General features: G+C 44.7%; 1 protein-coding gene across 3 annotated transcripts in view; it reads right to left on the bottom strand.

Moving 5' to 3' along the window:
* LOC110534482 (vascular endothelial growth factor C) overlaps positions 1 to 27,973 on the bottom strand; it is a 50,218-nt gene that overhangs the window by 12,546 nt on the left and 9,699 nt on the right. For all 3 annotated transcript variants that reach the window (XM_021619353.3, XM_090187585.1, XM_090187586.1), the window contains exons 2-4: positions 15,692 to 15,911; positions 15,203 to 15,393; positions 8,077 to 8,216 (exon numbers count right to left, since the gene is read on the bottom strand). In XM_021619353.3, the coding sequence (XP_021475028.3) occupies positions 8,077 to 8,216; positions 15,203 to 15,393; positions 15,692 to 15,911 (551 nt within the window). The remainder of the gene's footprint in view (positions 1 to 8,076; positions 8,217 to 15,202; positions 15,394 to 15,691; positions 15,912 to 27,973) is intronic.

Genomic DNA, 27,973 nt, shown 5'->3' with positions numbered 1-27,973 from the left:
AAGGGATAGCTCTCAGCAGGGTGGAGTTGTGGAGTGAAATGTTTGTACTATCGAAGATGCATTTAAAACACTTCTATATAAGCTTCATATGGAGAAGGACTGTTGTTATGCGACATCTAACCCACATGAATGCAACAGCAGTAGAATTGCAAGAGCTTGGACACAAACATAAAATGGCAGTATATCCAGTTAAAATGTATTGAAGTGAATTGGTATTTACACTGAACATACTGAGGAGTATTTCTGTCTGTTTTACAACCCTTTTGTGGGGAAAAACTAATTCTGATTGGCTGCGCCCCTGATTGGCTGCGCCCCTGATTGGCTGCGCCCCTGATTGGCTGCACCCCTGATTGGCTGCGCCCCTGATTGGCTGCGCCCCTGCCCCGTCTTGTGAAATCCATAGATTACGGCCTAATGCATTTATTTCAATTGATTAATTTACTTATAGGAACTGCACTGAAAAGAGAACCACATTAGCTCCATTCAGCCTCTGAAGAGAGAGCCAACAAATAGCACTTAGCGCCTCTATGGGGGATCGTTGTTGTCATCCTTTCAAGAGGGGGGAGAATATGAATGGAGCAGGTGGGAACGGTAAAGAAAACAAGTGTATGAAACGAATGATTGTGTTTACTTTCCGGTGTGCTACACACCAGGGTAGGTGCTGTGCTAGAGCTGAGGTTTCCGCTGTAGCTCCTGGAACTCACACTTGAAGCTTCATGTGTTTAGGTGCAAAAATGCTAACAAACTCTACTACCCTCAGCATGGAACATTCCTAAACAGTTTGATAAAGCTGCGTTCGACGCACACTTGCGTAACTAGCCACCGTACTGTGAGTGCATGCAGGTCTAAGGCTTTATTCGATGTGCAGTACAACTGTGTAAAGTGTTACAGTGCATTCCGCTGGTCAGTGCAGTTGAAAAGGCATCCGTAAGGGCAAACCCACTGTTAAAAAAACGGGCCTCTGGTTCAGTAATATATCCTTTTCTATAACTCTGTCCTGAGGAAATGCCAACCATACACAAGCTGTGCGAGAGGCAAACTAACGGCTTGACAGTGGAACTTAAACTTTTTTTCTCCATGAAAATGTAGACCATTTGTTTCCTCATGGAAGTGAAAAAGCAGGTCTTACCCTTCTCTGGTAGTGATTTATGACTCTCCCCCTCCAACTCAACCTCCGTCTCCCCCCCAGTCTCTACATCCGTTTCCCCCTCTGCTCTGGCAGTTTGATTTAAATGGTCCAGTCATGGCAGGCAGCTCAACAAACGACCAGGGCATCACACCTCAATATCACCCAAATATCAGACCTGATCTGTAAAATATCACCCCAAAATCAAACCTGATCTCTAATATATCACCCCAATATCAGATCTGATCTCAAATATACTGTTACACCCCAATATCAGACCTGATCTCTAATATATCACCCCAATATCAGGCCGCCAATCCCTGCCCCGAGAAGCACCCCCTCACCTTTGCACCGAGCCCCACTGAGAAAGTGGACAGGTGTAACAGCTAAGGTTACCCCCTATCTGCGATTGATTGAGCCCCCTTTGTCGGGGGGGGTGAGGGAGTGAGACAAGTGGCACGGTCAGGGGTTTATCATACACAAACGTTCAGGTAGGCCTGGGAGTCAGGGAGGGAGGCATGAAGCCTCCTTCACCTTCCCCATCTCACGTTCTTGCCCTCTCACCTCTTTCCTTCTCTCTGCCTTCTTCTCCCCAGGTCTAAGATCATCCTGTCTTTAAATGGAGGTCCTGTCTGGTATGTGACCCTGTTACAACATTCTGTCAACGGAGGGCGTTGGGGTGAGTAAGGGGGATGGGCGGACACTTTTATTATGGAAATCCCCGCAATAACAAAATTTGTCAGGCCTCTTTGAGGTCAGAACCTCTGAAACTCCAAAAACATATCTTAGACATTCCACAATTGGTGTGCTAATCACAGTAAGCATCCATATGCTTGAAAGCAGGGGCGCTACTTTCGTTTTAGAAGTGGGGGGGACATAATTCACTACATTTTTTTATCCAGTCAGACAAACACTCCAAACAGCTTACCCGACCGTTCGGCGGCATCCGCATGGCCCTAAAGCACACAGTTGCCTTGTTTTGTATCACATTCCAATGATAACACTGTGGGGGGCAAAAATGCCATTTCAGAACATGTCCCCCCCCCCCCCCCCCGTCCCCAGTGAAAGTTGTGCCCCTGCTTGAAAGTGAAGAGTGAGCTTAGTCAACCTGATAACAAATTACAGTTAGTGGTTAGAGCACTTCAGAAAAAATGAACTGTTTGGAATTCACAAATGCATTTGTTTCAAATGCAACAATGGAAACAGATGTTGGCTAAATTAAAGTTTTGTGTTGATTATATACGGAAAACAACAACATATCCTTTTGACTATTTATTTGAAATAAAAGCTGCCATGAAACGGCTCAGTGGCAGCTCTACACGTTTGAGGGACTGTCAATGTGCTTTCAATCACCATTCACGCAGTGGCTTAAGCAGACACCACATTCATGAGGGCTGAAAAAATAATCAAAATCACCCTCCTGGCATGTTTGTGGCTTCGTAGGAAGACACGTAATCTGATTAACAACACGTGCACTGTGCACCTTTCGTAACACACAACAGACGTGTCCGTTTAGACAGCCAAGGTGTCACCCCCCCTTGATAATACATAGGCTGGGGTAATCCCAGGAACATGTTAGTTCTTCTTCAGCCAGGAGACTTTGCTGCATGTGATTTGATTAATATAGTACAACTACTGTCTATAATTCACATCGGGATGGGATTTGTATGTGGTATGTGCAGACCTCTGGTATGTGTTGTTTTGATTCATATAGCAAATAAAATACTGTCTATATTTCCTATGAGAAATGGATTGGTATGTTCAGGGCCTCCTCTGGAATGTGATGGATTTGAAATGAATAATAACTGTGTGCATACAATAGAAGGTAGACTGTGTGTTAGGTTGCCATCCACCTGATTTAGTAGCTTTTCTTATGTTAAATTGATCTGGTGATATAGAGCATCACTGTACATAATGTTATATTTTATAGCTCTGCAGTCTTGGCGGTACCTGCTGCATTGTCCTTTCCTGCTCCAATTTATGGCACAGGTCTACAGAGTACGCACGTCAGCATTCCATATGCCAAACGTCCTCTTCTTGAATAGGTCCCCCATTAAATGTCCATCTGTAAAACTAGCTACGCATCTGTTGCAAAAAGCCTTCATCTTTCAGAGTAGAAAGACTAGCTTCACTCAACATTTTACCCACACATACTGTACAAGCTCAAGCAAAGATATTTATCTTTTAAAATGGGAGGAACAAAGCTTCAGCAGCACATCTGTGTTACGTCTCTTGACATCAAGCGTTTTATTGGCACTGAGTTTTTTTCCCCACCGCCTGACGGACAGCCGCACGCCAGGATAAACGTCATCTTAGATAACGGATGGGGTGCCCTTTGAGCTCCTCCTCGCTCCTCTCGCTCGGGTAACGGCTAACTGTTTATCCTGCGGTATCCCAGAGAGAGATTTTATTTTCATTACGCCTGTGAGTAATTCCCAAATTCTCCATCCCAAAGAACAAGCAAGGGAGCGAGAAACTCTTAGCCAACTTTTCGTAATTATTACCAGTCTTTTCACCTCACACACACTCTATTATTTGACATTTGAGGAATTGGGATGACCTTACACTCTCAAGTTGAAAGCATTTCTCTTCATTCTGAAGAGTAGCTCATCTCTCTAATGGTTTATTATGTCCAGTATGTGTGAGGGCAGAGAGCTCCTTCTTTGGCACTTCTTAGCCCTGGGTCTTGATAAGTAACATTAGACCACATTGTGTTAACGGTGGCAGCCTACAGACTACTATATGATCACGAGATGTTGCCATTCAGACAACAGCATTCTCCGTAGGTTTTGATACGTGTCTATTTATATGACGACAGAACTGGACGACCATTCCGTAGCATCTCCTTGTGATTTTTCTACTCATATCAATAGGTGAGATGTTGACACATGTTGAGAGACCTGTGCTTGTAATGGTCTGTGTGTCCTGAGCATTCACAACAGTTAAGAGTAAAGGTCCATGGAAAAGAACCGCAGAGAAACAGACCAGAGAAAGATCAGAGCTCTACTACTGGACCCACGGGTCTGTTTCAGTCTTTATATGCCCTCACAGCTTAATTTGGTCCTATTTCTGTGATCCAGAATAATTCTGGGGATGGATTGGTCTAGACTAGACTCCATTAGGTCACTTTTAGATGTTGTATACAGCTTTAATGCCTCTATATCCGCAATCATAACATAAACTGTTGCTGCTATGTAACCATACCCCCACTAGAGCTACAGGCAGAAAGGAATGGTGGAAAGAGACACCCCTTAGTGTCAAGGCAAAGAAGAAAAACACAAGGGATGTGTCCCAAATGGCACCCTATTCCCTATATAGGGCACTACTTTTGATGGAGCCAAATGGGCCCAGGTCAAAAGTAGTGCACTATAAAGGGAAAAGGGTGCAATTTAGGATGCATACTAGCAGAACAAAGTTCTGCTCGCCTTAGGAACATATCTGCTTTTTCTTACGCGAAGCGCTGAGCGATGCCTGGCTATGTATGAGAGAGAGAGAGCAGCTTACTCGCCGAGGGATGATGCGTTTTCCCCTTCCCCTGCTGTAAAATATCACGTAATAATAAACTGGTCTGCTGACTCGCTCTGGAAGGATAGTTCTGACAACTCCAGGACCAACTCAGGGTCTTAGGGGACGAAGGCTGATCATTTGTCAACTTCATTCCTTCTGAAATAAGACCTTTATTCCATCATTTGATATGTAGTGATGTCACAGCCAGATATCATAGGCATCCTGAATATGGACTCTCAGCCTTATTTGACTTAATCCTTATTTTACCAGGTAAATTGACTGAGAACAGATTCTTATTTACAGCAATGGCATAAAGAGGACCAGGCATTTCAATTAGTCACGTCAGGTAAGATTCGTCAGGTAATGCTATCCTGCTACGTCAGGTAATGCTATCCATTAATCACACACAAATAAACTTTTCCATACCAAAAACACCTACATTGTAATTCATTGTGCTTCAACCTATCCTATTGATTGGCCCCTATGACACGGCTCGTGCAAAACAGCCTTGTAGCATGGCTCATATCCTGCCATAGATCTTTCAGCCAGGTAGTCACGACCTGGACCTCTGGTCTCCATCCCAAATTGCACCCTATTCCCTATGGGCCCTGGTCAAAAGTAGAGCACTATAAAAGGAATAGGGTACCATTTGTAACGCAGCCCTGGATCTGGCTGTAGCAGGTCTCTCATCTGGGATCGATCTGCAGCTCTCTCTTGGCAATACTGTCCTCCCTGGTCGGTCACAACAACACCACAGCTTTAGGACATGGAGAATATTAGGGCTTACAGATCAATGGTGTTCCAATTGCCATTGCATTGCTAGAAGAGAGTTTTTCACCTTGGGGAATGAGTCATTTCTCGGCATGCCGGCGCATGTCAAGAACGGACGAAAGGCTAATCCTTCAGTCTGTGGGGTTGACACAAGGGCAATAAACATTTACACTAGTCGCACTGTAACAGCGCAATGCCGAGCAGAAATAGAGAGCAAGATCCCTTGTTAGTACACAAAGCGCACGTATGAGACTTACAGAGATTTACAATTGATCTAAACATTGTGTCACATTAGGGACTATGAATTGACAGTACATGACATCACAAGGCCAGTGAACACGTCGGTTGGTGTTGAGTTTCTTATTTCGGTTTGAAATGAGCCATTCAATTTTGGGGCGAGGAGTTTTTCCTGAACACGTAAACTGAAACAGGTCAAACTCTGGGCCCTTGTTGAGTATACCTAGGCTCCAGAGTTATACATTGGGCCTGAATTTTTAGCTATGAGCTCATTGTCTATAGTATATTCTAAGTGTTTATGGAGTGTTGCTCTTAAGCCTGTTTGCTTGCCTTGTGCAGCCCTGGTCTTGCTCTCCTCTCCCTGGGGTGTTGACAGGCCGTCCCCACCCTGCTGCTCCTTATATCACCACTGTTACTGCTACTGTAAGTGCTACTGCTACTGTTAGTGCTACTGCTACTACTAGTACTACAGCTACTACTACTGCTACTGCTTCTACTACTACTACTGCCACTGCTATTGCTATTACTACTGCTACTACTACTGCTACTGCTACTACTACTACTACTGCTATTACTACTGATACTAGTAGTGCTACTGCTACTAGTAGTGCTACTGCTAGGGCTACTGCTACTAATACTGCTACTGCTTCTACTACTGCTACTACTACTGCTACTGCTATTACTACTGATATTACTAGTGCTACTGCTACTACTAGTGCTACTGCTAGTGTTACTGCTACTGCTACTACTACTGCTACTGCTACTACTAGTGATACTGCTAATACTAATGCTACTGCTACAACTGCTGCTACTTCTACTGCTACTGCTTCTACTACTGCTACTGCTACTGCTACAACTACTGATACTACTAGTGCTACTGCTACAACTACTGCTACTGCTATTACTACTGATAATACTAGTGCTACTGCTACTGTTACTGCTATTGCTTCTACTACTGCTACTGCTACTACTGCTGCTACTGCTACTGCTACTACTACTACTACTACTACTACTACTACTGCTACTACTACTGCTACTGCTACTACTACTGCTACTACTACTACTACTACTACTACTGCTACTACTACTGCTACTACTGCTCCTACTACTGCTACTACTGCTACTACTACTATTATTGCTACTGCTTGGTGGAAAACCTCTAGATACATGTACCCTACTGTAGAAGAAGGACTGCTCTAAGTCTGGTGGAGGCTCTGGAAACAATATTGTCTCCCGACTTGTTCTGATTTAGCCAAACAACAGTTAACTCTCCCACCGCTCCCAGAAAACGACTGTATGAAAACACGGCTTAATGTACAGTACATGTGGGGGCGTGAGACTGGGGGCCGGGCTAGGTGTTCGGGTCCGGGGCCAAGTCTACACTCCTCTGCTCCTCTGACGTAAACACAGCAGACAGACAAGACGAGGAGCTGTCTGTAGATACATCTCCCGTGTAACCTCTTGCTCACGATATACTGCAGTTTTCATAAGTTGAGGCAGGTTAAGTTATGCTTCTGGACGTTTACTGCCGGAGTAGCAACATCTCATCTTTACATCAACCAAGTGGGTGCTGCACAGGTGTGTGTATGATTGAGGAAATGACACTAACTCTAATTATGTAAAAGTGATTTCAGGTCTGGTGACAGAAACGCAATCCTTTAAACTGTCCTCATTCCACGTAGTGACTATGGACTCAGTCCATAATGCTCCACAGTGCACTGCCCTGCGTAAATGGAAAGTTAATCACGGTTCACTGCTGGGATTTCCTGTAGTAGCACCTCTTATATCAACACACTGACAGGAAGCCTTCACAGCACAGGAACAATAGGTGTCCACACTAAATTGGCCAATATGAACCTCTATATCCGTTCAAGGGAAAATACTGATGCTGTACAACATAAGGCAACCTCCCACTGTATCCAAAACACACACAACCCTTTCACCACATATACTCCCAATAAAGAGAACCAGAATCCAGGAACTGACTGGAAAAACTGAGCGAGTTTGTTGGAACTGGGGACTTTTGGTTAGCATGCTGACAGCGGAGACGCTATCCTAAGTTTCTTGGTGCGGGAACGAGCTCTTTGCAAGCTTAAATACATCCGCAACATCTTGCAAACTGTTCTTGAAGTGTATTTCCTGTCCTGTGGTGGACAATGCCTCCTTCTCACTTTCTGGGCATTTGGAAAAGTCCCTGTGACAGATATCTGCTAGAACACTTTGAGCAGTTAATTCAGCGGACCCAATGTACTGGATGTGAAAACACAAGGCATAGACTGGATTAGGAATCCAGAAAAAGGCACTAGAAGAGGCCTATATAAGAAGATACTTTACAGAACCTCTCCTACTATCACTATTACCCCTAACTCCTACAGGGGTAGGAGCAGATCAACATAGCTAAGTTAGAGGACTGGATTAAGAAAAGGAACACTTACTCTGGTAGAGATCGTCGTATGATGGAGTGTACTTGTCTGTAGGCGTCCAGTTTGGACAGACAATTGCACACGGTGTGGTTGGCAAAGCTGATAGTCACTAGGTTGTTATTTGTACTGCTGGAAACTGTGATTTCAAACAGCTAGGAGAAACAGAGAGAGAAAATGAGTCAAGTAACAGATAGTAGGACTTTTAGACAGTTTTCTTTAGTCACCATAATGGTGAAACCTACAATGAATAGTGGTTTTCAGACATTTATGAGAGAAAAAAATAATAATTATCAAGCAACTGACAGAGATAATAGTACTTTGTAGAACCTGTATTTGTCTAGTTGATGTCACAGCACAACCAAACTTGATGATCAACCTTTTGCCACAGTTTCTTTGCAGCTTTCTAGTCAGGACCATTTGAGGGTTGAAGATTAAATCTAAAAACAACCAGATAAGTGAGGCTAAGAATGGGGCATGTTGTGCAACTCTAAATTCGCAGACCACTGACACACAACCACACTGTGTATAAACTCTCTAACCACAACTACAGACAACATTGAAGTGGACGGGATAGCAGCCATGAAAGAGGGAATGAGGTAAGAGAGCTTGTTTTTATGAGTGTCGGCAGGAGCTTTCTGTATCACGCCTTGATCAATTAAACACTATTCATTGAGGTTACTCAGTCCTAGGGCCGCATAGGGAGGAATAGAGTAGACTCAAGCAGTGATTGAGAGTGAGTCTCTGAATGGCCATTGGCCTCCAAAGCATGAATAGCAAACAAACGTCTCTGTGACTTGAATCCAGACTTTTCTTCCCTTCAACGTTTCAAGTCAGTCCACATTCACTCAAAAAAAATAACAGGCCACTCAATGAGGACTATAGTCCTTTTGGATGATTAAAACTGACCTAAGCAATCGCCCCGATCCTCCACCTGGCAGACATGTTACCAAGGCAGCCCAGTCTGATTAGTCTCAGCACCCTGGCATGGGCTTTGGCGGAGGCCATTCCAGCTTCCTTTTAAGAAAGCAGTAAAACCTGACAAATGCCCCCGCAATAAATACTGCAACCCTTATCCCAATACATTGATGAGGTTGGGAATGGTTTATACGTGAGGGGAATAGCCAGGAATAGCAAAAATACTGTAATGACGGGATGATCTGACCCCCATGCCCTAACGTCGCCCCAGAAAGTCCTCCCTGGTGACCGGGAGGGGTGCTTCCCTACCTTCCCCTACCTGCCCCTCCTTCCCATCCACACCCGGCTCCTTACAGCCGTGTTTATGCACTTACACTGCATCACACACACCCCCCCACCGCTCTAAAGACAACACACTAACCCCTCGTTAGGCTGGCAACGTACATGAGAGAAATTCCTTAAGGTGTCTTGATGTACCGTACCTAACAATGGACTCACATCTAGGGAAAGAAAGTGAGCACTACCCAAGAGCTGTCTTAAAGAACACTCCCACTGTACCCACAGAATAGTTCATTGAGGGCAGAGGAAAGAAATGCTTAAGATCAACTATCCGTAAAATCAACTAGCGATGCTCAAATAAAATAAAATAAAATGTTATTGGTCACATACACATGGTTAGCAGATGTTAATGTGAGTGTAGCGAAATGCTTGTGCTTCCAGTACCGACCGTGCAGTAATATCTAACAAGTACACGCTTTTAAAGTTTTGCCCACAAATTTTCTATAGGAAGGGTGTCAGGGCTTTGTGATGGCCACTCCAATACTTTGACTTTGTTGTCCTTAAGCCATTTTGTCACAACTTTGGAAGTATGCTTCGGGTCATTGTCCATTTGGAAGACCCATTTGTGACCAAGCTTTAACTTCCTGACTGATGTCTTGAGATGTTGCTTCAATATATCCAGCTAATTATTTTCCTCATGATGGTATCTATTTGTGAAGTGCACCAGTCCCTCCTGCAGCAAAGCACCCCCACAACATGATGCTGCCACTCCCGTGCTTCACAGTTGGGATGGTGTTCTTCAGCTTGCAAGCCTCCCCCTTTTTTCTCCAAACATAACGATGATCATTATGGCCAGTTCTATTTTGGTTTCATCAGACCAGAGGACATTTCTCCAAAAAGTACGATCTTTGTCCCCATGTGCAGTTGCAAACCGTAGTCTGGCTTTTTTATGTCGGTTTTGGAGCAGTGGCTTCTTCCTTGCTGAGTTGCCTTTCAGGTTATGTCGATATAGGACTTGTTTTACTGTGGATGTAGATACTTTTGTACCTGTTTCCTCCAGCATCTTCACAAGGTCCTTTGCTGTTGTTCTGGGATTGATTTGCACTTTTCAGACCAAAGTACGTTCATCTCTAGGAGACAGAACGCGTCTCCTTCCTGAGCGGTATGATGGCTGCTTGGTCCCATGGTGTTTATACTTGCGTACTATTGTTTGTATAGGTGAACATGGTACCTTCAGGCGTTTGGAAATTGCTCCCAAGGATGAACCAGACTTGTGGACGTCTACAATTGATGATTTCTTTTGATTTTCCCATGATATCAAGCAAAGAGGCACTGAGTTTGAAGATAGGCCTTGAAAGACATCCACAGGTACACCTGCAAATGACTCAAATGATGTCAATTAGCCTATCAGAAGCTTCTAAAGCCATGCCTTAATTTTCGGGAATTTTCCAAGCTGTTTAAAGTCATAGTAAACTTAGTGTATGTAAACTTCTGACCCGCTGGAATTGTGATACAGTGAATTATAAGTAAAATAATCTGTCTGTAAACAATTGTTGTAAAAATGACTTGTGTCATGCACAAAGTAGATGTCCTAACCGACTTGCCAAAACTATAGTTTGTTAACAAGAAATTTGTGGAGTGGTTGAAAACAATTTTTAATGACTCCAACCTAAGTGTATGTAAACTTCTGTAAACTTCCAACTGTACATATAAATATATGTAGGAGCGATGACCCGTGCGGCATAGGCATGATACAGTAGATGTTATAGAATACAGTATATACATATGAGATGGATAATGTAGGATATGTAGACATTATTAAAGTGGCGTTGTTTAAAGTGACTAGTGATACATTTATTAATTTCCATTAATTACATTTATAAAAGTGGCAAGAGATTTGAGTCTGTATGTTGGCAGCAGCCCCTCTATGTTAGTGATGGCTGTTTAACAGTCTGATGGTCTTGAGATCGAAGCTGTTTTTCAGTCTCTCTGTCCCAGCTTTGATGCACCTGTACTGACCTCGCCTTATAGATGACAGCGGGATGAACAGGCAGCGGCTTAGGTGGTTGTTGTCCTTGATGATCTTTTTGGCCTTCCTGTGACATCGGGTGATGTAGGTGTCCTAGAGGGCAGGTAGTTTGCCCTCGGTATTGCGTTGTGCAGACCGCACTACCCTCTGGAGAGCCTTGCGGTTGTGGGCGGAGCAGTTGCCATAACAGGAGGTGATACAGCCCGACAGGACAGGATGCTATCGATTGTACATCTGTAAAAGTGTTTTCGGTGACAAGCCAAATTTCTTCAGCCTCCTGAGGTTGAAGGGCGCTGTTGCACCTTCTTCACCACACTGTCTGTATGGGTGGACCATTTCAGTTTGTCTGTGATGTGTACACTGAGGAACTTGAAACTTTCCACCTTCTCTACTACTGTCCTGTCAATGTGGATGGGGGGGTGCTCCCTCTGCTGCTTCCTGAAGTCCACAATCATCTCCTTTGTTTTGTTAACGTTGAGTGAGAGGTTATTTTCCTGGCATCACACTACAAGGGCCCTCACCTCTTCCTGTAGGCCGTCTCGTCGTTGTTGGTAATCAAGCCTACCACTGTAGTGTCGTCTGCAAACTTGATGATTGAGTTGGAAGCGTGCATTGCTACGCAGTCATGAGTGAACAGGGAGTACAGGAGAGGGCTGAGCATGCACCGTTGTGGGGCCCCAGTATTGAGGATTACCAGGCTGGAGATGTTGTTTCCTACCCTCACCATCTGGGGGTGGCCCGTCAGAAAGTCCAGGACCCAGTTGCACATGGCGGGGTCAAGACCCAGGGTCTCGGGCTTAATGATGAGTTTGGAGGGTACTATGGTGTTAAATGCTGAGCTGTAGTCAATGAACAGCATTCTTACATAGGTATTCCTCTTGTCCAGATGGGATAAGGCAGTGTGCAGTCTGATGGCGATTGCGTCGTCTGTGGAACTATTGGGGCGGTAAGTAAATTGGAGTGGATCTAGGGTGTCAGGTATGGTGGAGGTGATATGATCCTTGACTAGTCTCTCAAAGCACTTCATGATGACAGAAGTGAGTGCTTCAGGGCGATAGTCATTTAGTTCAGTTACCTTAGCTTTCTTGGGAACAGGAACAATGGTGGCCCTCTTGGAGCATGTGGGCACAGCAGACTGGGATAGGGATTGATTGTATATGTCCGTAAACACACCAGCTAGCTGGTCTGAGGGTGCGGCTAGGGATGCCGTCTGGGCTTGCAGCCATGCGAGGGTTAACACGTTTAAATGTTTTACTCACGTTGGCCACGGTGAAGGAGAGCCCACAGGCTTTGGTAGTGGGCCATGTCAGTGGCACTGTATTGTCCTCAAAGCGAGCAAAGAAGTTGTTTAATTTGTCTGGGAGCAAGACGTCATTGTCCGCGACGAGGCTGGTTTTCTTTTTGTAATCCGTGATTGACTGTAGACCCTGCCACATACGTCTCGTGTCTGAGCCGTTGAATTGCGACTCCACTTTGTCTCTGTACTGACGCTTTGCTTGTTTGATTGCCTTGCAGAGGGAATAGCTGTATTCGGTCACGTTTCGGTCACGTTTCCAGTCGCCTTGCCATGATTTAATGCGGTGGTTTGCGCTTTCAGTTTTGTGCGAATGCTAATAGTCACAGTGGGTACAACATCACGCTTGAGATTTTCTGGGCTAACAATGTAAGAAATAATACATAAAAAACTATTTACTGCATAGTTTCCTAAGGACCTGAAGCGAGGAGACCATCTCTGTTGGCGCCATGATACTGCAGGCCGCGTAAAGTAAAAGTCAGGTAAACTGTTTATTAATTAAGTTCATCTTAACTATTCAGCGAGTTAATCTGTCTGACTGACGGACCTGTCAAACACATGAGTTGGTGGGCATAAAATAAGGTGGACATAAAATTTGAGGTATCTAGAGAAACTTTTGATTGGCCATTAGTTCTGGTAGTGGAAATCAAACAGTAGGCCTACAGACCAACCCACCTGTCCACAGACAAATCCGCCTGGCTACAGACAAACCCGTCTGGCTACAGACAAACCCACCTGTCCACAGACAAATCAGCCCGGCTACAGACAAACCCGCCTGGCTACAGACAAACCCGTCTGGCTACAGACAAACCCGTCTGGCTACAGACAAACCCGCCTGGCTACAGACAAACCCGCCTGGCTACAGACTAACCCGCCTGGCCACAGACCAGCCTGCCTGGCTACAGACCGACAGATAATCCAAAGGTTGTGGGTGATGTCAGGGGGAGTAGACACAACAAGCTAGCCTTTCTCTGGGGATACCCAGTAGTAACATGAGTCAGTGGTTTAGCTATGAGTCTCCAAGTAAGCCTATCAAATAGTCATGGGAGCTGTAGTTGGGCTTGAAATCAATCAAATCTGTATGGACAGAATAGCATGGAAAATACATGCTTAAATTTTCAATCTGAATCCAATCAAACTTAGTTTGTATCCAACCACCAATGTTGAACAAGTAGTTACGTTACCAAACACATGTAGGCTATATTACTTAGCTGTGTTATTGAACTGCAGGTTTCAATTTCATTCTTGGTGCTCTGCGTCTTGCTAATGAGAGCTATGTAGAAATATAGAACCCTTTGGATGGAGAACATATGTTTTATCTGCATAGATCAGGGCACACCAGCACTCAACTGAATTGTACAGACGGGTCCTAATCTAACATCTATGCTCCCCCAGTGTCTCCTTGAATGTTGACACATACTTATTCTCTGACGCAAACACAGCATAAACAGAGACATCAGTTACTGTACCACACAGAGCAGAACCCCCCCCCCCCCCCCCCCCCCCACCCCCACCCCCCCACCCCCACCCCACCCCACCCCACAGCAGATCACATCTCAGGGCCTTATGAGTCTAGTTCACTGGTCATAAAAAACACTACACTGTTGATTTGCACGAAAACAATTGCTCAACTATTACGGTATTTTTTTCTGATCCCCTAAAATAGAGATTCAAATATATTGATGGTCCATGTTAATACTATACAAAAAAAATGTGTTAGGGCAGAAAATATTATAGGAAAAGCCCTTAGGTTCCCAGGGGTGACCAGGATTAAGTCACGTAGGTCATTGAGCTACACTTACAGAGGCTGTGGTAAGTCTCCATAGCAACATTAGCAGTCTAACAACAGTTGAAATGTTATGGCCTTGACCAGGAGGACTCAAACTCAAACCCCTGACTGTGAGCGTGTCATGCTTTAAATCACACAGACTCAGAACAGCCAGGCTGGGGTCAGCCCACCCAAAATAAGTGGACAATTAAAAGAGGCCTAGCTGCTAATAACTCCAACACACACAACCTCGCGGAAGAACCCCCTGCCTGCCGTTTACCCCCTGAATCAAGGTGGGACACTGAGAATGAACCCCTTACTGCCCTCAGTCTAGTAGAGAAAAACTAAGCGCAGGCTTTAAAGAAGCTATAAGCACATCAGAGTACATCCAATACGTCATTGGAATTTCCACAGATCACACTCAGTAAAAACAATGCGTTGTTTTGGCATTTTCATGCAAATCAACTAAACCATTTCTAAATCATATGAAGCAAGGCTTTAACCCAACTCCAGTCCTCAGGGGCCTGTGTGTCTAACGGTTTTCAGGTCTTGCCGTTCAACTAGTAAAATGATGATCTGTGAGTGATCTGTGGTCAATCAATGACTTTGATTGATCGATTAAGCCCCTGGGGACAAAGCAAACCTGACGATACTGTGGCCTGTGAGGACTGAAGTTGAGTACCGCCGCTGTTTAAGAACCCCACTCCAACATACTAGCCAACACACACACGCACACTCGCGCACACACACACACACACACACACACACGCACGCACGCACACACACCCCCACCCACACACACACCACAGTCCACCCCTCCCTCTTGCGGTCCCCCAGGCTGTGTGTAACTCACCGTCTTGCTGATGTAGGAGGTGCTGATGTTCAAACACTGATGCGCCTCGCTGTTGCAGCAGCCCCCACATCTGTAGACAGACACGCAGGGTGGTTTATAGAAGGTGTTTGTAGCCGCCCCAAACTCTTTCCCCACATCTAAACAAACTTCTCGTGGCATGCACTGGGTCTTTTTCCACTCTGACTCAATACCTGTTGGATGCACGTTGAGAGAATCAGACAGGAAGACCAGAGCATTAAAATGACATCATCATTCGACAAACCATGTATTGTATTGCACTTCCTGTATTGACGTCAGTCAAGGTAAGTGGCCAATCAAATGTCTTTTATTTTTTAGGTGATATAAATTTGTTTGCTAAAACTAAGCACTGATCTAATTGTTTGTTATAGTCAAGTGCTACTATCCTACAAGGTCAGTTGGTCAACACCCAACGAATCTAGACAGGCCAAACAGTGACAGAAAAAGCATCTCCTGAAAACAAACACTTACTTTTCAGTGTGTCAGGGTTGAAGGGAGCACCAGCGTACGCCGGCAGTTCGCTGCGCGACCGCGTTTCCGTGGCTGTGTGTTCCCCTCTCAGGGGGAAACGTGCGCCCCGCTTCGACCGGCAACTGAGCACGCTATAGTAGTTAGGGTACACTATCCTCATCAGTTCCTCAACACTGGCCACGGAGCGCAGCTGCTGCTCAAGGTCTGGCTCCGACGGCTCCTGGATGGAAAGAACAGAGAGACCATATAAGGACTGATGTACTGGTACCGTTATCACACATTAAGGACTGGGGAGAAGACATGAAGGTTGTTTGGTTTGAGGAGACCTCCCACAATAGTGTGGTGAATGATACAGACAGGGTTCACGAGGAACTGTGTTACCAGAGTCAACTCAGTCGGAGACAATATTATGATCTGGTGAATTGACTTAGATCTTATTGTTATTTGTTAGGAGGAGGAAGAGTGTTTAGAAAGGAATCTCATGGTGATGGTTTTGGCTCACGGACATAGACATACATGTCACTAACTCCCTAGAAAGTGCAATAAATGCTTGTTTAGCCATATTGAGCCTTTTCATTGGTTGATATAGTTTGGGTTCTGCTGTGTGCTGGTCTTTTGGATTAAACCATTTTAATTGCATTGGTAAAGCATTTCCTGTCGGCCAACAAAGATGCAGTGGAATCAGGTGATATGCATTTTACATACAGTCTTATCCAGAGTGACTTACTGGAGCAGCCAGGGTTAAGTACCTTTCTCAAGGGCACATCGACAGATGTTTCACCTAATTGGCTCGGGGATTCGAACCAGCAACGTTTCAGTTACTGGCCCAATGCTCTTAACCGCTAGGCTACCTGCCACACTGTATGTAAGCTATTTGAACAATAAGCCACTCATTCATTCACGGACTGCAAACCAGGCCTTAGTAGGCTACTGTACTTGTTGATCTGCCATGACCTGCCATGAATCAGTTCAATCGACTGTGTTAGTTTTACTATTCATTCCAAAACATAATTCTCGTTCAATGCTGAGAATCCCTTTGTATTGTGCTGCCTTTAACAGTTGTATCAAACCACAGACCAGTATTGAAATGAAAAAAATAAAAAGGATAACCACAAATAGGTGCGGAGTGAACGATGAAAAAATCCTTTAACGTACGGGCTAAGACATGATTAAAATACACCAACACGTATCGGTTACGCCTTCGGGGTGTCTACACAGTGGAGAGGCAGGCCAATACTGTCTGAACGGGTAGGGAGGCGCTACTATAGCTAATGACCTGTTCTCCTTCAACAGTACAACCAACCCCTGGAAGACATCTGTATCCGAATCGTCTAGGACACCTTCAGCACCCGGTCGTCCCTCACCGGCCAAACCATTGACAGGCTGCTTACTCAGTAAGCCGAGCAGGGTGTTAAACGCGGCCCGGGAGTTGAGATCTTGAGCCGAAGCAGCGTCCGCAGTGAGAATGTTTCATCGTGCAGCCGTGCCTCCCCCTCTCCCGTAACCCTCCCTCCACCCCGCCACTCCTTGGGGGATACGAGTTTGCAAAGTGTGAAAACATGAGCACTGTCTAACAGAGTGTACAGGAGTCGCCGATGAAAAGTGATACTGCTGCCTGGAACATTCCAGGAAACATGCCCAGTGACCCTCATGAGTCATGACTGATCACCCCCGATGATAACCGAAAAAGAGAGAGAAAGAAAGAGAAAACCTCCCTCCCTCACATTCGTCTCCCTTCAAGGTGTCAAAAAGCGAAAGTTTTAAAAAAAAGGGGAGGATAAATGTTTTTTTAATTTCGGACAGACTCTATCTGGGTAATTCATCATAGTTTATTATCAAAGACCGAGCTGGGATTATTAAATAGACATTACATTTTATTCTGTGCTGACAACCATGGATATGTAAGGTTCTTGACTCTAATTTACAGAGAACACGTCTCTTAAATGCTTGGCTTGGAGAACATGATAAATTATAAATACACATGACTCATATGTTAGCCTTAAAGCTTGTGGGATGTTGAGTGTTTTAAAACACGTTGACAGGATAGGCAAATTCAACAAAGACATGAACCATTATGTTTTCCCTAGTTGAGTTGTTTCCAGAGAAGGGTACTTAATAATATGTTGATTTGTCTAGTTCATCTTGTCTTCGAAGATGAGCTATGCGCTGTTTGCAAACATTTCACCCAAACGACAAGGAAGTGGGTTGAACTGAAAGGGGACGTGCTTTGCAGTTCGTAGACAATTGACAGATTGTAAACATACTGGCTGTATTATTCAGTCCAGGGAATGCTTGTTGGACTCTGATACCCTCCAAGGACACCGGTTCAAGCCTTTGATTTGATATCAGATGTCATGACTTAATAAACAAGGCAGAGCAGATAACGGGATGGAACAGCAGTTCCATCTTTTACTCCTGTGTCGCCAACAGTTAACTGACAATACGACCTCAGCTCCTCTGTAATTGACATGATCCAGAAACAAAGAGAGAAAGAGCTTGACCTTTCTATCAGGTTAAAGTGGAACCTTAGAGTCGTTCATATATTGGAATCTATAGTGTACCGCCTGTACAGCGGGTGGTGCTCAACTCTGGTCCTCTAGACATGGACCATCTCTCTCCCAAGCACTGCTTCCTCAACAAAGTATCAGTTGAAAAGGTAGAATTCAATTCCTTGTAGGAAGCGGCCATTTTCCCCTTGATTTATTCAGGAAACTCAAACACCAGAGAAAGCCTGAACAAGACTATTGTATTAGACTCCTTTCATGTGTTAGTTGTCAATGGTTCTAGAGATAACACGCAATGGTCTGTTTCCTACCAGAAACAATAGACACTGTGTGTGTGTGTGTGTGTGTGTGTGTGTGTGTGTGTGTGTGTGTGTGTGTGTGTGTGTGTGTATGTGTGTGTGTGTGTGTGTGTGTGTGTGTGTGTGTGTGTGTGTAAGCTTATTCACACCTTGGTCCACCCTCACGTTCTTTCACTAGGGAAAGAGGCATCTGACGTCTTAAATCAATTTTAAGTAAACACAGAATAAGGATCCACAGTGGATCCACAGTGGAATGCATCCACCAGGCAGTAGACACTTGACAGTATAGTACAGTAGAAAGGCAGAACATTTGATAGGTAGTCCTTTCCTGCAGTCAAATGACCTAGTGGCCTCATGGGTGGACTGTTATTATTATTTTTCATAATTAATACACTTTTGTTTTTAAATCACGCCAATAATTCCGGTGTTTCTATGTCAAACAGTTTTGTTATATTTCAGTCTATTTTGATGTATATAAAGTATATTATTGGGATGCAAACTCAAAATGTAATACATTTCAACTCTATATCTGACATGGTACAGGTGTCTTCTTTAAGCCCATAACCATGTGTGTGAGGTGTATACTTTGTTTCAAAGTAGATTTGTTTAAGACTACCAAGAAACACTGTGTGACCTTGATTTAGCCCCCTGCAGTAAAAAGCTTCAAATGAATCACGTCCACCACAAAACACACCACTTTCATTTGTTCCATGCAGTTCAGAACTCTGCCAAGCAATCCCACTGATGACACTTACATTAACTACTTTTGACTAGGGTTCATGCGGTGAAAGTTGGAAGTCACAGGATATGAATGACCGCGCGGACAGACATACAGTCCGGATAAAAGAATGTTCAAAATGTAACACATAAAACCTCAGCCAAAGTTCATTTTTGTCAGTCTTGGTCTTCATCCAAAATGGCACAGTATACCCTTCATAGTGCAGTAAAGTAGTGCACTATAGAGGGAATAGGGTGCCATTTTGGACGAATCTCTGCTGTTAGTGAAATGCACTGCCACGGGCACAGGAAGGTGAATGTATGACTGAGGGATGGTCATGGAACAGTATTGCCACACTACAAGCAGGCACAGGAAATCCTCCTGACCACTATGACAGTAATAACATGCCAGTGTGGTTTAATCATCAGCATGTGTGGTTCCAATTACCAAGCAAACATAAAAGCTGTTGTCTTTGCACTTGAATGACCTCTTAACAGTATTGCAAATTTAACTGACTTTCAATTGTTCAATTGACACCATTAGGAGGGAGTGGCTAGGGCCAGGAGTTTTCCCTGACCATGTGATTTGACCAGGAAAAACTCCAGTCCCTGGTTGCATAGATTACAACCAGGGCTGTGAGATTCCCCTAGTCAGGGAAAATGGACAATTAAACAATGTCAAGATGGAATCATATGCGTGGGAGTTACTTTCTGTAACGAACAGGAGAAACCTGTGGCCGAAGTGATGGCCTCAGTACTGAGTTACTGGAAGGCTGCTACATCCTATACTGTACAGTACGGCTCTAGGTATTTCCTATGATGACAGGTATAAACCACAGCCTGAGCCTGGGCTGGACGGTGAAGGAGCAGTGTGTGTGCTTCCTCTGACTAAGCAGAGCAGAGCAGGTTTATGGGTACCAGGCAAGCCCCCGTCCCCCCTCCCCTCTAAGATCCGGGATCCAGCAGCCCAAAACGATCATCTCAATCTGAGCCTGGAATTCCTCTCTTCCCTTCACCTGCAGGGCCAGGGATTTAATCCGTGTTGCCAGGAATCAACTAGAATCTACCTCTTCAAATATATTACCATGAATGTATTGCCATGTATATGATACTGTATGGTCCATTTGTATCTGTTTTACACTGCCTAAAGACGGAGCCTGATGTCATGTTCTGCATTAGAGTGACATTTAGTGAGCCAACCGCCTGACAAGATTTTCAATAATCAATAAAAACACAGTCAAAATACTGCCAAAGTCAGACAGTGACTCATCGATATTGCAAAAATAGTGAATTAAAGATTTCCTAATATGTCCAAACCGCATAATCTAATGATATGAGTCATATTGAAAGTAAAATAACCGATTGAAAATGGTTCCCTTAAGAACAAACAAGCATCCTGGTTTGGAAAAAATGCTATAGCAGTGGCCAATAGGTAATAGGTCTGATAGTTACTCAACAAATTATTATAACCTACATTTAGCTAGGCAAGTCAGTTAAGAACAAATTCTTATTTATAATGATGTATTTGATGTCAACGGAGTGACAGGAAAACCTCAAACTATTCCTGTCCTTAACTTGTGATAGTAACTTACTCTGTTAACTCCATCCAACAATTTAAAACTGAATAGTCTTCGACTTCCCAAATAAAAGTATTTTTATTTGAAACCAAACAAAGAATTGTATTCGCTGTTGTACATCAGGACAAAACTCACGAAACAGATCCTTTAAAACCAAGGCATATCCTCTTTGGGTCAAGTCAGATCCAACATTCAGTCATCTGTAGTTTGATCTGACGACATTATGTTATAGCCCCAGATGTGAAACCACTAAATATTCAAACCAAAACAGATCCATGACGAACCGTAATATCTCTGATGTCTGCATATCATCCACGGTCTGTACATGAGGAGGAACCATTACTGCTAAATGGGGATAAGAGATTATGGAATGGCATGTAGCCAAAGGCAAGGTGGAACAGAAGGCTGCTAAAGTAGGATATGGTCTTTTTCTCCATAGCCTGATCCCACTACTAGCTACCTGCACAAACACAGGAATTACACGTGTAGCATCTGTTACAGCCATTACTTTGATCCATATTTATTAGACCCTCAGGACCAGGCATAGAGACAGAGAACAGGTTGTAATGGACCTAGAACAGGCCTAGCTACAGTAGGACAGGACAGGCTTAGAGACAGAGAACAGGTTGTAATGGACCTAGAACAGGCCTAGCTACAGTAGGACAGGACAGGCTTAGAGACAGAGAACAGGTTGTAATGGACCTAGAACAGGCCTAGCTACAGTAGGACAGGACAGGCTTAGAGACAGAGAACAGGTTGTAATGGACCTAGAACAGGCCTAGCTACAGTAGGACAGGACAGGCATAGAGACAGAGAACAGGTTGTAATGGACCTATAACAGGCCTAGCTACAGTAGGACAGGACAGGCAAAGAGACAGAGAATAGGTTGTAATGGACCTAGAACAGGCCTAGCTAGTGTAGGACAGGACAGGCTTAGAGAACACTGTACTGAGGAAACGGACCTAGCCAGAACCATATTCATATATCTACATATACAGTTGAAGTTGGAAGTTTACATACACATCATTTTGTGGGGGTGCTTTGCTGCAGGAGGGACTTGTGCACTTCACAAAATAGATGGCATCATGAGGGGAAAAAATGATGTGGATATATTGAAGAAACATCTTAAGACATCAGTCAGGAAGTTAAAGCTTGGTCGCAAATGGGTCTTCCAAATGGACAAAGACATACTTCCAAAGTTGTGGCAAAATGGCTTAAGGACAACAAAGTCAAGGTATTGGAATGGCCATCACAAAGCCCTGACCTCAATCCTATAGAAAATGTCTGGGAAGAACTGAAAAAGCGTGTGCGATCAAGGAGGCCTACAAACCTGAGTCAGTTACACCAGCTCTGTCAGGAGGAATGGGCCAAAATTCACCCAACTTATTGTGAGAAGCTTGTGGAAGGCTACCCAAAACGTTTGATCCAAGTTTAAAAATGTAAAGGCAATGCTACCAAATACTAATTGAGTGTTCGTAAACTTCTGACCCACTGGGAATGTGATGAAAGAAAAAAAAGCTGAAATAAATAATTATTTCTACTATTATTCTGACATTTCACATTCTTAAAATAAAGTAGTGATCCTAACTGATCTAAGACAGGGAATTTTTACTTGGATTAAATGTCAGGAATTGTGAAAAAACGGGAGTTTAAATGTATTTGGCTAAGGTGTATGTAAACTTCCGACTTCAATTGTATACCACTCCGGACGTAGCTACAGTAAGACAGGACAGGATTAGAGAGCACTGCACTGGGGGAGCTGGCCTAGCTATAGTAAGTCTGGACAAACACCAGACTCCACTGACCTTGCTACAGTAAGTCTGGACAAACACCAGACTCCACTGACCTAGCTATAGTAAGACAGGACAAACACCAGACTCCACTGACCTTGCTACAGTAAGACAGGACAAACACCAGACTCCACTGACCTTGCTACAGTAAGACAGGACAAACACCAGACTCCACTGACCTTGCTACAGTAAGACAGGACAAACACCAGACTCCACTGACCTTGCTACAGTAAGACAGGACAAACACCAGACTCCACTGACCTTGCTACAGTAAGACAGGACAAACACCAGACTCCACTGACCTAGCTATTGTAAGACAGGACAAACACCAGACTCCACTGACCTTGCTTTAGTAAGACAGGACACACACCAGACTCCACTGACCTAGCTATAGTAAGACAGGACAAACACCAGACTCCACTGACCCAGCTACACAGCACAAACACCAGCTCTGGATGGCTGAGCAGACTCCCACCACAATATAGATGGAAGGAGTTGGAAGGGGAAGAGAGGGCCCCATGCACCGCCATGCCTCCATCCATCTGGTGTGCAGGGTTAGCCAATATCAGGGATATCTGTCCTATTCTACTGATATGGACCCGAAATGAACTGAGATACAAATCACCATGTAGGGACCGCTCAGCAGACCTGAACCCAGACAGACCGCAGGTTTCATTTGAATAATGCTATTCATCACTAATCATTTCCTGGGCTGCATCTCAAACGGCACCTACTCCCTTTTTAGTGCACTACTTTTGACCAGAGCCTTATGGGAACCCTGTCATCACTGGGTGATAGGGTGCCATTTGGGATGCAGACCTGGCGTGATTGAAATGTCTCCCGGTAGGTAGGAAGACTCCAACAATTCCTCATGTACATCACGCTACAGCTCATCCCAAGGCCAGCATCATTCCACCCTCCTTCTTCCACACTCACTCACCCACTTGCCTTCTTCCTTGGGGGAATGGCTTTGCCATTCCTAGCGCTAGAGCTGCTATAGTCATTAGATGTAAAACTTGCACTGTGCAAAGTCTGAGCAAATAAAATATCATAGTCAGTGTTAATGTACATAGTATAGGATTAGCCTTGAAAACCCCAATAAACTATTATTGAGTAATTGCCCAGATACAATCAGCTTTGCAGAAGAACTTGGAGGAAAAGGGATTTTGAACACTGATCTTGTAATCCTCAACTGGCTTCCATTTTGTCACCCTTCCTCCTTGACAGATTTGCAGATTCGTTTCGCAGATATCTGACAGACATGAGGGATGTGTTTTAGTGGGATTAGACATGTTTATCTGTGAATGGCTGCTTGCTTTAGGGTTTTTGCAATAAAGCAATCAGCTCAGCCTATTTATCTGGCTCTATAGGACCACCGGGAACTAGAGCCTGATGTAGCATAGCCCACCTTCTGAGCTCCCCTTCCAGGGTGTTCTGCCTGGCCGACTTTACATCCCCACACATCAACCTCCAGCCTCCACTGGGTTAGCTAGCCTGCACTGGGTTAGCTAGCCTGCACTGGGTTAGCTAGCCTGCACTGGGTTAGCTGAAATGCACAAAAAACTACTTTTGATGTACATTTGACAAAAGCTAGATCCATTCAAGCCATGATCCCAACACTGGTCTACCAATGCATGCTGAGTCTTTCCAACTTAATCTCAACTTTCAAATACTGCAGCAGGTTGAAGGGCGAGAGAAAACCTCAAAGTATAGGACAGGAGAAAACATGTATCTTACATGCTGTTCTATGCTAATTGTCCTCGTTTGAGTCTGAGAGTTAACCTGTTGGTTTCTCTTGAAAGGGCAGGTCCTGTATGTGCAAATCCTTGAGATACACTTGAATAACTTGAATTCCGTGTATTGTCAAGAGAGAATTGTGTGAAAATTTGAACTACACTCACAGATGTCTAATTGTAATTGTTTTCACAGAGCAGTTGGAAGCGCTAAGCTGATACAGTACAGAGGGAGCCCGCTCCCCAGAGCTCATCGCTTTTAGCGGTATTGGCCGCTAGGGCATTACGTCACGACTTGTTGTTTTAGCGCTTGGAGTGCTGCGGTTGCACGCTGGCAGTCGTGGTGTGGTGTAAGCTGACTTAGGAGCGCAGAGCCGTGTGTGTGTTGTTGTGTGTGTGCTTGCGTTTATGTGTGTGCGCTCATTTGTGAGTACGGGTGTGTCACTGTCGTAACTTCAGACCAGGCATGCAGCTCACACTCCTCTTCTAAACAAACGTCTTGCCTCAGTGAGTTCTCGATTAATCAAAGACTTCTAAGCTAACCTGTTGTCTCCAAACCAGTTTACAGATAGTCTATATGCACACTCTGCTACTCCTGATGAGGAGACCACCTATCTAGCCCTCTTGTTTAGTCACGGTGTCAGTGCATTCAGAGTTACTGGGGCCCCTAAACATGTACCCATGACAAACAGGGAAGCTTGTGAGGACCCTTTGCTTTCTGAGGGGTATGACAAACAGAACAATAGAGATTAGGCAAACAGAACAGTTGATTGTGAAACTTGTAACGAAAGTCAATCAAATTGGTGTACCCACTGAAATTATCACTATGGCGGACTTCGTATGTCACATGTACCATGACAGGCTTAGGTTATAAGGCAGTAGACAGAGAAATTATTGGTTGAATTCCATTTTGAAAGTAATACTGCCACAATCAAGAGATACTATCTACTATGACCCTGGGTCTTCTCCAGTCGACCGGTAAATCTTTTCCCTCTGACTGCACCGTTCCTCTGTTTGAGGTCCAGGACATTTGAAATGAACCCTTTCTTTAAGCCGGCAGAGCTTAAAGGAAACCAGGCTAATAATGAATGGGGGATTTCTCCTCTCTCTGCACCTCTACCACCTTTGTGCACTTCCAAATGGCAAGTCCGTATGTTGGCGGTATGAATAAAACCGCCAATCACCTCGGTTCTGTAGGGCTGCATTTAAAGGCGCGTGCACAAAGTCAACGCAGAGAGGCCAAGAGTTTAGGAGGAGAGGCTGGGAGGTTAAAGTCCACATCTCCTCCACATCTCATTCTCCTTCCCTCTCTAGGCTCTCTCTTTTCTAATTAAACTTCAGCTGATGGATGCTCTTCTACGCTACTGTTTGAGAAGTGGTAAAACACATGTATGGGATTAGATGTAGTTCCATATGTGAACAGAACAGGCTGAACAGGGAAGAGAAGAAATGAGACGGGCTGAAAACTGGTGCAGTTATGAAAGGCAGATCTCGTCACCTGCTATTGATGTTTTCCGGGACCATTGTGGTCCCTGTAGTCTAGTGTGGTCTCTGTAGACTATTGTGGTCTCTGTCGACTAATCAAATCAAATGTGTATTATTCACATGCGCAGAAGTAATTAAAGAGCAGCAGTAAAAAATAACAATATATACAGGGGGGTGCCGGTACAGAGTCAATGTGTGGGGGCACCGGATAGTTGAGGTAGTATGTACATGTAGGGAGTGTTAATTAAATGACAATACATAGATGACAACAGAGAGTGGCAGTGTTGTGGGGGACGGGGGGGGGTTGGCAATGCGAATAGTCTGGGTAGCCATTTGACTAGATGTTCAGCAGTCTTATGGCTTGGGGGTAGAAGCTGTTTAGAAGCCTCTTGGATCTAGACTTGGCGCTCCGGTACCACTTGCCATGTGGTAGCAAGGAGAACAGTCTATGACTAGGATGGCTGGAGTCTTTGACAATTTTTAGGGCCTTCCTCTGACACCGCCTGGTATAGAGGTCCTAGATGGCAGGAAGCTTGGCCCCAATGATGTACTGGGCCGTTTGCACTACTCTCTGTAGTGCCTTGCGGTCGGAGGCCGAGCAGTTGCCATTACATGGCAGTAAAGCAACCAGTCAGGTTGCTTTAGATGGGGCGGCTGTAGAACCTTTTGAGGATCTGAGGACCCATGCCAAATCTTTTTAGTCTCTTGAGGGAGAATAGGTTTTGTCGTGCCCGCTTCATCACTGTCATGGTGTGCTTGGACCATGTTAGTTTGTTGGTGATGTGGACACCAAGGAACTTGAAGCTCTCAACCTGCTCCACTGCAGCCCCATCGATTAGAATGGTTGACGTGCTCGGTCCTCTTTTTCCTGGAGTCCACAATCATCTTTGTCTTGATCACGTTGAGGGAGAGGTTGTTGTCCTGGCACCACACGGCCAGGTCTCTGAACTCCTCCCTATAGGCTGTCTCGTTGTTGTCGGTGATCAGGCCTACCACTGCTGTGTCATCGGCAAATGTAATGATGGTGATGGAGTTGTGCCAAGCCATGTAGTTATGAGTGAACAGGGAATACAGGAGGGGGCTGAGCACGCACCCCTGAGGGGCCCCTGTGTTGAGGATCAGTGTGGCAGATGTGTTGTTACCTACCCTTACCACCTGGGGGCGGCCCGTCAGGAAGTCCAGGATCCAGTTGCAGAGGGAGGTGTTTAGTCCCAGGGTCCTTAGCTTATTGATGAGCTTTGAGGGGACTATGGTGTTGAACGCTGAGCTGTAGTCAATGAATAGCATTCTCACATATGTGTTCCTTTTGTCTAGGTGGGAAAGAGCAGTGTGGAGTGCTATAGAGACTGCATCATCTGTGGATCTGTTGGGTCAGTATGCACATTAGAGTGGGTCTATTGTTTCTAGGATGATGGTGTTGATGTGAGCCATGACCAGCCTTTCAAAGCACTTCATGGCTACAGATGTGAGTGCTACGGGTCGGTATTCATTTAGGCAGGTTACCTTAGTGTTCGTGGGCACAGGCACTATGGTGGTCTGCTTGAAACATGTTTGTATTACAGACTCAGACAGGGAGAAGTTGAAAATGTCAGTGAAGACACTTGCTAGTTGGTCAGCGCATGCTCGCAGTACACGTCCTGGTAATCCATCTGGCACTGCGGCCTTGTGAATGTTGACCTGTCTAAAGGTCTTACTCACATCGGCTGCGGAGAGCGTGATCACACGGTCTTCCAGAACAGCTGGTGCTCTCATGCATGTTCCAGTGTTATTTGCCTTGAAGCGAGCATAAAAGTAGTTTAGCTCGTCCAGTAGGCTCGTGTCACTGGGCAGCTCTTGGCTGTGCTTCCCTTTGTAGTCTGTAATGGTTTGCAGGCCCTGCCACATCCGATGAGCGTCAGAGCCTGTGTATTACGACTCGATCTTAGTCCTGTATTGACGCTTTGCCTGTTTGATGGTTCATCAGAGGGCATAGCGGGTTTTCTTATAAGCTTCCGGGTTAGAGTCCTGCTCCTAGAAAGCAGCAGCTCTAGCCTTTAGCTCAGTGCGGATGTTGCCTGTAATCCATGGCTTCTGGTTGGGGTATGTATGTACGGTCACTGTGGTGACTACGTCATTGATGCACTTATTGGTGAAGTCAATGACAGATGTGGTGTACTCCTCAATGCCATTGGAGGAAT

This window comes from Oncorhynchus mykiss, chromosome 10 (assembly GCF_057628025.1).
Source record: "Oncorhynchus mykiss isolate SJ-2025 chromosome 10, ASM5762802v1, whole genome shotgun sequence".
NCBI classification, from domain to species: Eukaryota; Metazoa; Chordata; class Actinopteri; order Salmoniformes; family Salmonidae; genus Oncorhynchus; species Oncorhynchus mykiss.
This window is presented reverse-complemented; position numbering and strand designations above follow the sequence as displayed.